This window comes from Phyllostomus discolor, chromosome X (assembly GCF_004126475.2).
Source record: "Phyllostomus discolor isolate MPI-MPIP mPhyDis1 chromosome X, mPhyDis1.pri.v3, whole genome shotgun sequence".
In the NCBI taxonomy this organism is placed as follows: domain Eukaryota; kingdom Metazoa; phylum Chordata; class Mammalia; order Chiroptera; family Phyllostomidae; genus Phyllostomus; species Phyllostomus discolor.
In genome coordinates, this window is record NC_050198.1 from 31,576,611 (window position 1) to 31,587,447 (window position 10,837).

Here is a 10,837-nt window from a genome sequence, read left to right on the forward strand (position 1 = left end):
TTTGTTGTTGGGTTTCCTCTTCCAGTGGGTATCCTGGTGTTCACCTCCTCCACCTATTCTTTTTTGTCATCAGTTGGAGGGGGAAGGCAAAATGGTTTAAGACAGCAACAGAGAATTCTATGCTATTTACAGTAGTAGTAAGTAGGGAAGATATAGGAGATCCTTTCACTATGTATAGTGTTAACCGTGGTCTTCCACCCAGCTAGCTGATTTTTAGAAAGGATGGAAAGAAGATAAGACTCTTGTTGGGGGAGGAAGGATTGTGAGTTGGATCTATAAAGCAGGGAGGTTGTGGGTGGTCAGATTCTGGGGTAAGGTGAGAGTAAAGGATAGTAAATAGGTGTAGTGTGTGAGAGAATAGAGTTAACCACTACAGTAATAGAGTTCAGGAAACTTTGAAATGGGCTAAGATCTGGGGAGGGGGTGTTGTTAAGTAATTACAATTGCATGGAACAGCAGTTATTTACAGTAATATTATGGCAACATTCATATGACAGAGTCTATGAGATCTAGGTAACAAGAATAGGGAGTACAGAACATCGAGTAGTGTGCTGATGGGACACAGGTGAGTTAAAGGACAGTAGATTAGTAATACAGTATAGAAAGAGATATTGGGAAAGCTGTCAGGTCATGCAATATATCCAGCCTAGCAAAGCAGGCTATACAAAAAGAAGAGGGATATAAAAATACTGTTAAAAAAAGATGTAGGAACACTGGAAAAATAATAATAATACAAATATGCAATAACTTGCAGGTTCTCTGTAATAGCAGAATGACATTTATCTCACTGTCCCAGCTGTTGTGATGCCCCTTCTTTGGGTTCAACTTTGGTCTTTTCACAGATCCAGGATTTTGTCTCACTTGTAGGTATTTAGGAAAAAATTTAAAAAAGTAAAAAATAGAAAAGGCAGACGAAGGAAGGAAGAAGAGATAAAATTGGAGAACAGGAAGGAGGAAGGAATAAAACAAGAAATCAGGTAAGAGAGGAAAAAGAAATCAAAAGAGAATAAAAACAATAAAACTTAAAAAATTAAAAATTGTTAAAAAAATAGAATCAAATTAAAAAGTCTCTTGATTTCAAAGTGGCCAAACTGGTTTTTCTGCTCTTGCTGGTTGAGGCAGGCTGAAGGATGATTTGTTTGGCTTTTCTTCCTTGGCCAGTGGAGTTTGCACTGGCTCCTCAGCTTTGGGCCCTGGGTGTGGGAATCAGGTCTTTCCCCAGGGTTACTGCTGTGGGCTGGTGTGCGGGGATGCTCTCCTTGCAGGCGCGCCCGTGCGCCGCTGCGCCTGTGCGCCAGTGCACCCATCCACCCGTGCGCCCGTCCCCGGTAGGCCGGTGTGCCAGTGGGCCGGTGCGCCTGTGCCGGCACGCCCACAGCTGGGTAGCAGAGAGGCTGGAGCCACTGATCACTTTAGGAGGATTCCCCAAACAGTATCTGTGTCTATTCACTCCTTCCTCTTGAGAAATTCCTCCTGTTCAAGCCCGCCGCTCCCCACAGTGGCCTGGCTTCTCCCACCGCCAAAGCTCCAGCCAGACCGGTGACCGTGGGAGTCTGGGTCCGCTGCATGACTCAGCCCCTCCGGTGTCCACCGCCTCCAAAGGTGCTCACAGCCCCCGTGTGTTTGCCAGCACCTGGATTCCTCCCAGAGCCACTCAGACCTTGCACGGCTGGGGAGGGAGCAGTTGACCTGGCTCTCTCCCAAGGACCCTATGGTAAACCCAGCAGCGGCCCTGGGCCTGGGGCTGCAGCCCCAGGACCACACGCTTGTCCTGGGACCCTACCTTGTTGCAGCACTCCCCTTAGGATCTGTTCTTTGTTCTTTCGGTTCTGCCACAATCCTTGGTCCTCTGTTTTCAAAAATGCTGAAATATGTTGGTTGCTTGCCTTTCTACTTTCTACTCCATAGATCGGTCAGGACTTTCTCCCCTGAGCAGAGGAAAGCCGAATCTGCTCCTTCCTACTCCGACACCATCTTAGATCTGTCTGTACTCTTTTCATTCAGCATAATTATTTTGTAGTTTACCCATGTTATTGAGTATATCACTAATTGGTTCCTTTGAGATGCTGAATACTATTCCACAGTGTGAATATATGGTTATTTGTTGATATGCCTGTTGATGACAGGTGGATATTATGACCTGCAGTGAACATTTTTGTATGTCTTTGTGTGACCATATGTTTATATTTGTCTTGGGTAAATACCTAGGAATGTAGTTGCCATGTCATATAATAAGTATATGCTTACCTTTATAAGAAATTGCCAACCTGTCTTCCAAAGTGGCTGTGCCATTTTACATTTCCAACACCATTACAAGAGAATTCCTGTTACTGTACATCCTCACCAACACTTGCTATCATCAGTCTCTTTAATTTTGCTATTATAGTATTAATAGATAATATAGTAGTATCTTATTATGATGTTAAATTGCATTCACCTGGTGAGTAATGATGTTAACTATCTTTTCATATGCTTATTGACCATTTGTACTTTTTTTGTGAAGTGTCAAATATCTTTCTAATTTTATTGGGTTGTTTGTCTTCTTCTTAATGAGTTGTAAAAGTTGTTTATATTTTCTGGATACAGTTCCTTTGCCAGATCTATGTATTGCCAGTATTTTATTTCAATCTGTGACTTGCAATTTTATTTTCTTACTGGCACCTATCAAAGACCAAAAATTTTAATTTTGATGGAGTTCGCCATCTTTTAATATTGTTTAATTGATTTGAAAGAGCAAGAGAGACAAACTTTGATTTGTTGTTCCACTTATTTATGCACTCTTTGATTGCTTCTTGTATGTGCCCTGACCAGGCATCACACTCACAACCTTGGGGTATTGGGACAACACTTTAACCAACTGAGGTACCTGGCCAGAGCCTAATTCATCATCTTTTAAAAACTTTAGTATTTTTGTGATCTGTTTAGCAAGTCTTTGCCTACAATAAGGCCACAAAGATTTTCTCATATTTTCTCTTATTAATTTTACCATTTTAGCTTTTTCAGTTTAGGTCCATGATCCATTTTGTACATTTGATGTAAGGATTGTTGTTCATTTTTTCAAGTTGATACCCAGTTGTTCCAGAACCATTTGTTAAAGAGGCTTTCTTTTCCTCCATTGAATTTCCAGGGCATGTTCATCAAATCAATTGATTTTACATATGTGAACCTATTTCTTGACTCTCTATTCTCTGTTCCTTTGATTGACATGTCTTTCTGTTTTAAATACTGGTTTTATTATTATTTAGGTATGGTGAGGCCAACAGATCCATAGATGATTGCCACTGAAAAGATGATTTGTAACTCATAGCTCCCAAGATGAGGGGCCGTGCCACACCATGTAAGACCAGAAGGGAAAGTACCAGGGTCAGTCAGAAGGCCGAACGTGTGACAGGAATGCATAGGCAAAAGCCTTTATTGTGGTTTTCTTGAGAAAGAATGGGTGAGGCAGAGTAAGCAGGCTGGGAAGGTTTAGGGCTGGCTAGTTTGAATAATTCATTAGAGGCTCTGTGGTGCAGAGACTGTTCCTAGTTGCCTGGTATCTGACCCTGAGGTGATTAAGGCAGAGAGATAGTGACTCAAACTGTGAAAGCTTGATAAAGGAGATAGTTGGTGGATATGGGCCTGTGGATTGGTTGGTTTGCATCTGAAAGGTATGCTCACAGGGAATTCATTCGCTATGTCTAGGAATTAACTACCCCTGAGAGGGACAGTCTCTTCAAGGATCAGCAAGGCACAGGTGGCAGATCACCAAGAGTACAGAAAATAAGAAAATAATAGTTAATACATAGTCCTTTTGGCAAACCCATACATGCTTTTATAGAGTCTTGAAATCAGGTAGGATAAGTTTTCCAACTTTGCTTGTTTTTATTACTTTGGCTTTTCTTGGTAATGAGCATTTCCATATAATTTTAGAATTAGTTTATAATTTTTTAAAGCATGCCTACTGAGATTTTGTTTGGAGTTGAGTTGACTCTCTAGATCAATTTTAGGATAATTGACATCTTAACAATGTTGAGCCTTCTAATGTGTGAAGGTGGATATTTTTGTATTTATTTAGATCTTTGCTTTTGTTCAGTGATATTTTATAGTTTTAAATGTAGAAGTCTTATGCATCCTTCATTAAATTTATTCCTAATATTTAATTTTTTGACACTATTGCAAATGGCATTTTTAAAATTTTTTTTTCAGATTGCTCATTGCTAGTATAGATCACTAGTGATTTTTGTACATTGTGTATCTTGAGGCATAACTAATCCACCTATTAGTTTTCTTGTAGGTTCCTTGGGATTTTTCATGTAAGTAATGATTATTGCTTTAGGGACACTTTTACTTCTTCCTGTCCAATCTCTTGCTTTTTACTTCTTTTCCTTCCCTTACTTCACTAAAACCTTCACTTACTTCAGTTCGATGTTGGATAAAAGTGGGAGTGTGGGTATGATTGACTTTTTCCAGATATTAGGGGTAAAAATGTATATTATTAAATATGATTTTAGCTGTAGGTTTTTTGAAGCTTCCCTTTATCGGGCTATGTAAGTTCTTTTCTAATCCTAGCTTGTTAAAGGGTTTTTTTTTTTTTAAATCATAGTTAAGTGTTGAATTTTGTCAAATGTTTTTTCTTCATCTTATTAGAGTGATCATGTGAGTTATTGCTTTTATTTTGTTAATATGTAAATTTATTTAATGATTTTCAAATGTTAAATCAACCTTGTATTTCTGAGATAAATATTGGTGATTATGATATATTATCCTTATTATATATTGTTGGATTCTATTTTCATTTTTTGTTTAAAAATATTTGCATGAGTGATAGTTTTGTAGTTTTCTTTTTTGCAGTGTCTTTGTCAGGTTTTGATATTAGTTATGCTTGACCACATAATATGAGTTATGAATGATTTCTCTTCTCTGTTTTCCAAACTAGTTTGTGTAAGATTGTTATTTATTCTTATGCTGTTTCACAGAATTCATCAGTCAGTCTGTCTGGGCCTAGGGTTTTCTCAGTGGAAAAGTTTTAAAAATGAATTCAATTTCTTTAATATCTATAAGTTGTATTTTTGGAGGAATTTGTCTATTTTCTTTAATGTCTAATTTAATTATGTTGTAGTCTAAGAATACACTGTATGATTTCAGCAAACGATCTATGGGAATGTTTCATGTGTATCTGAAAATAATGTATATTTGTCCCTTTTCTTGGCTCTTGATGGGTGTGTTCAATAGAAACTAATTACACATGATGGAGAGTTGGAGTATACAAATCCATTTTTGTTTGTATAGGTCATATGGCTACCACCACAATGTTTTTCCTAGAGGCATGAATACATTTTTTCAGTTTTATTTTAGATGTAATTGACACACAGCAGTGTATAAATTTAAGATGTACTGCATAATGTCTTGACTTAAATACATTGTGAATTGACTACCACAGTAAGTTTAGTTAATACCCATCTCATATAGATATAAAAAAAATGTTCTTTTCCTTGTGATGATAACTTTTAGGATATGCTCCCTTAGCAAGTTAAATTGGTTTTTTGCTCACATGAATTTGGTGTTGTTGCTAATAAGCAAGAGGCAACAAGATTAGTGAGGATTTATAATCTAAAGCTAATGAGGACTTAGACTGTGAGTCATCCCCTCTGAGACTAGGCTCTTCATCAATATTTTCCCTGAAAACCCTTATCTTTTTAATCTTCATTCCACCCTACTTGATGTTCAAGCCTCCTGCCAAAATTGAGCAAAATTGCTTATGTTTAAGTCCAGTCTGCAACATTTAATAACCATGTTTTAGTACAAAATATATAGATAACCATTCTGAGCTTTGCCTTCCTTATCTACAATAGGTGAATAATAATATAAAATACCTCATAGAACTTTAGAAAGGATTAAATGAGTTCATATGTATATATTTCTTAGAATAATGCCTGGAATATCGTAAGTGTCATGCAAGAGCTTGGCACATAATAACTGCTATATATGTATTTCCTGTTATCATTGTCATCATCATCATCATCAGACTTGCTGATTTCCCTGTATTCAATTTGGAGTAGTTTATATGTACCTTTTAATCTTCTGCTATCTATTCTTTGTGTCAATTCTACTTTTTTTCCCTCTTTTTAGATGGGAAGTTTGGGATTAATACCTCACAAAAAAGAATATCTGGGAAAGCTTCATTTCATAGTGAAATTGAGAGTGAAGATATAAGAGATGATTCATTGTGTTCAATTTTAGAACTGTGGCAAGAGGCTGAACAGATAAAAAGATATCAGGAAAAACAGACCAAAACTGTGAGTCATGCTACTTTCACCGATAAGAAAATATTGAATACAGAGTGGCATTATGAGTATAAAGATAGTGGAAAATTTGTTCATCCAAGCCCAAATCATATTACTGCTTCATGGAAAAGATCCCATAAACATGACTCATTTGAAAAGAGTTTTAAGCATAATTTAGACTTACATATTCATACTAAAAACAAAGCAACAAAGAACTTTGATAAAATTTTTAGACACAGTCAAGTTTTCACTCAGAGTTCTTATATTAACCGTCAAAATATGCAAACAGCAGTGAAATTCTATGAAAGTAATCAGTATGGAAAAGTCCTCAATCTCAGTAACAATCTGAAATTTCCTGTTGGGGAAAAAACAAATATGTATACTGAATTTGGGAAGATGTTCACCCAGAAGTCACCCTTCTTTGCATCTCAGGGAATTCATACTATGGAAAAACCTCGTGAACTTAGCAAATGTGTAAATGTTTTTACACAGAAGCCACTACTCAGTATATATCTGAGAGTTCACAGAGATGAAAAACTACATATATGTACTGAATGTGGGAAAGCATTCATCCAGAATTCAGAATTAATTATGCATGAGAAAATTCACACTAGAGAAAAACCCTATAAATGCAGCGAATGTGGAAAATCATTTTTCCAGGTGTCATCTCTACTTAGGCATCAGACAATTCATACTGGAGAAAAGCTTTATGAATGCAGTGAATGTGGGAAAGGCTTCTCCCTGAACTCAGCCCTCAGTGTACATCAGAAAATTCATACTGGAGAGAGACACCACAAATGCAGTGAGTGTGGGAAAGCCTTTACCCAAAAATCAACACTTAGGATGCATCAGAGAATTCACACAGGAGAGAGATCCTATATATGTACTGAATGTGGGCAGGCCTTCATCCAGAAGGCCCACTTGATTGCACATCAAAGAATTCATACTGGAGAGAAGCCTTACAAATGCAGTGACTGTGAAAAGTCTTTCCCTTCTAAGTCACAACTCCAGATGCATAAGCGAATTCACACAGGAGAGAAACCTTATATATGCACTGAATGTGGGAAGGCCTTTACCAATAGGTCAAATCTCAATACTCACCAGAAATCTCATACTGGAGAGAAGTCTTACATATGTGCTGAATGTGGGAAAGCCTTCACTGACAGGTCAAATTTCAATAAGCACCAGACAATTCATACTGGAGAGAAACCCTATGTTTGTGCTGATTGTGGGAGGGCCTTTATCCAGAAGTCAGAGTTAATTACACATCAGAGAATTCATACTACAGAGAAGCCTTATAAATGTCCTGACTGTGAGAAATCCTTTTCTAAGAAACCACATCTCAAAGTACATCAACGAATTCACACAGGAGAGAAACCATATGTATGTGCAGAATGTGGGAAAGCCTTCACTGACAGGTCAAATTTCAATAAACACCAGACAATTCATACTGGAGATAAACCTTATAAATGTAGTGACTGTGGGAAGGGCTTCACTCAGAAATCAGTTCTGAGTATGCATCGCAATATTCATACATGAAAGTAACTCTGTTTCTTAAAAATGAGAAAGCCTTATTACAGAAGTCAGGTTCAACTGTATATAATAAAATTCATCCAAGACAGATCCTAAGTGAATATATTACTTAATAAAAAGCATTTGTCAGGCTCTCTCACCTGAGATGAGAAAAATTATTTAGAAGACATACTCTAAGAATGCATTGAATGAAGGGGAATTTTCATATTTGTACAACCTCATGAAATATAATAGAATTCATACTAGGAAAAATGCTGTCAGTTTGATGCATTAGGGAAAAGCCTTCTTATTGTAAAGAAAGTATTATAAAGCAAATTGTTATGAAATTCTTTATAGGTGGACTGTGAAAAATTATGTCAGTCATTTTTACTGTGTTATATTAACCAATTTAAAGTGACAACAAAATGAAAGGTAGGACAACAAAATATATTTGATGTGTAGACCTACTCTCAGTTTTCTGGGTTGTTTGTGGCAGAACACATTGCACAACAGGAGGAATAATTGAAGTTCATTTATTGAATTTAATATAATTATGTCTGTCAGATATGTTTTCTATTGAATTTTCTCTTACATGAATTCAGTTTTAAAGCCATTATGGTTTTATATTTACACACACCTGCAGATATGATTTTACATAAACACATAAATGTGATCCTATTATTTATACTGGTTTCTGTGACTTTGTATTTTTATCCTCTTTCATTGTGGTACAATGCAAAATAGCCACAGATCTCTCCTGTCCTTTTACGCATGCTCCTTTTTAATGTTACTCTGTTGTTTTTCTTATTAAGTGGTAGAGCTCTCTCTCTACTCCTTGAATCTGAGGTTGACCAGGTGACTTGTTTTGGCCACTGTGCATTAGCAAAGATTCAAGAAGCAGCCGGAGAAGTGTGAAAAAAGACTGTCTTGAGGCTTACTCTTTCAGTAGTCTTTGGAATTCTAAGATCTTCATATGAAGAAGCTGAGATTACTCTATGGAGGAATGAGAAACAAGATGGAGCAGAAATGAGCCAACCTAGCTGAGGCCCCTTAGGCCAGTTGCCAGACATGGGAACATGGCCTTCCTTGACCTTCAGCCCCAGCCTAGCCAGCCCATACCAAAAGAAGTCATAGCAGTTATCACAGCCAACTTGGAGAATTGTGAGTTAAATAAAATAATTATTGTTTTAAACTGCTAAGTTTGGGGGTACTTTGTTGTATAACAAATGCTAATAATGCTTAAAAGTATATGAATGGGGGGATATTGTACCAAAACATAAGACATGTGGCATTTGGCTTTGGGCCTGGGCAGCAGGTAGAAAGGAAAAACAATGAGGAAGTCTGTTAAGAAAGGCTGGAAAGGATGACATCCCATGCTGTTTAGTAAGGAAAAAAAATAGCAAAACAATCCCTATGCCCTGTGGGAAGATAGAGAATGTACTAATTGAACTTGTGGATCTAGCTAAGGAGATTTTCAACAGAATGTTGGAAGTATTAGTTTTCTTCTATTAACTGCATATGATAAGGTACAGAAAGACAGATATGAACTAAGATAATGACTATTATAGATAAGGTCAGTCACATTCAGGGTGGTATGGCCATAGACAGAGAATGACTATTCCATTTGCAAGCAGAATTCAGAAGAAATACAAACAAATTTAGGACTTGCTGGGTTTGAAAATAACTGTTTCACACCTCCCATCTCTCCAGTCAAAATATTTTCAAGGTGAAAAATGGCCTCAAGGTACAGATCAAGTCATGAGTGTGGCTGTAAGACCCTTTGTTAAAATGTATGAAATACTTAAGTTGGTATTTGGCAGATCCTCTCAGCTAAGCTAAATGGCTTCTGTACACTTCATGACTTTGTCCTCAGTAGGCTGACACACTTCTCAAATTAGAGAGGAGCCTGCCTTAAAAAGAATTTTCAATGTTGGGAGAGTTCCTTTGAGATGGCTGCAGAGTAGATGGAAGCTACACTCATCTGCCCCTGGTGCCAAATCAGATTTACAGCTAAATTATAGAGTAAGCAGTCTGAATGACCAACTGAAGGACAGCTGAACAGGAGTATTATATTTAAGGATTTATAGAAAAAGCTACATAGAGACTGGTAAGAAGGGTGGAGACATGAAGAGGGATGGCCCCTGCACCCATGTGCAGCAGCTTAGAAGCCAGAGGGATATCTTGACTGCAAATATACCCCTTGAGGAGCAAGGGGTCTCAGCCCCACATGAGGACCCCCAACCCAGAGCACCAAGGGCCAGGAAGTAGAGCCTGAATAGCATCTGGCAGTGAAAATCAGTGGGGACTCTGCCTAGAAGAGGAGGGAGTCTACTAGATTATCGGGTGCTCTCCTAAAGGGCCAATACAGAGAAGCTTGCTCTCAAGCACTCACCTGGGGCTCCAGTACAGGGAAGGCAACTCAGGGCATATGGGAGTCCTAAGGAGAACTCCTAAGTGGCATGGCCCTGAAGAGAGATCTGGAGGGTCACCTACTGAGGTCCAGGTCATGAGTCAATCTCTCACACTGCCCTCATGTGCCATCTTCCCAGGTTCAGGCACTTCTATTCTTATAGCACCAGTCTAGGTAGTACACTAACCGGTCCTCCAAATACTGGTGATTCTACCCTGCCAAGTTTTAGTCCAGCAGAAAGGACTGTTAGCTGCACCCAACAGGGACCTTTGGTGTGCTCTTTTCTCTGGAGAAATTATAGGCACTCAGACAGACATGGAACTGCAAGGCTTTCGAACAGGGGCCAGTCTTCTTCCCTACCTGCAAGCTCGGCTAGCACCCCTGCCCCTCAAAGAGAAACTGTTTTGTTCTATCTTCCCAAGTCCTGGTGGCCCTGTACTGCTGAGCTCTAATCTACAGGGGGAAGAAGGGAATGTGTCTCAGAGCTGGGACCTTCAGAATACATCTCCCTTAGAGACTCTGGTCTGGGGCTCGAGCAGGCACAGCTGCACAGCTAAGAAGAGCTGTAGAGCTTTTCTGCTACCAAAGCCTCAACCAGTGCCACCCTCAATGGAAAACTGTCTTGATCTGTTTTCCCAAGTCCTAGTGG

General features: G+C 38.4%; 1 protein-coding gene across 5 annotated transcripts in view; it reads left to right on the plus strand.

Moving 5' to 3' along the window:
• The window catches only part of ZNF81 (zinc finger protein 81), a 62,685-nt gene extending 53,595 nt beyond the window's left edge, over nucleotides 1-9,090 (plus strand). For 4 of the 5 annotated variants that reach the window (XM_036017129.1, XM_036017131.1, XM_036017130.1 and 1 more), the window contains exon 5: nucleotides 6,112-9,090. In XM_036017129.1, coding sequence (XP_035873022.1) covers nucleotides 6,112-7,805 — 1,694 coding nt within the window. In that variant the 3' untranslated portion in view covers nucleotides 7,806-9,090. Of the gene's footprint in view, nucleotides 1-4,276; nucleotides 4,296-6,111 lie in introns of all 5 variants that reach the window. The other variant, XM_036017133.1, reaches the window with a different exon arrangement.
• The last annotated feature ends 1,747 nt before the right edge of the window (nucleotides 9,091-10,837 follow it).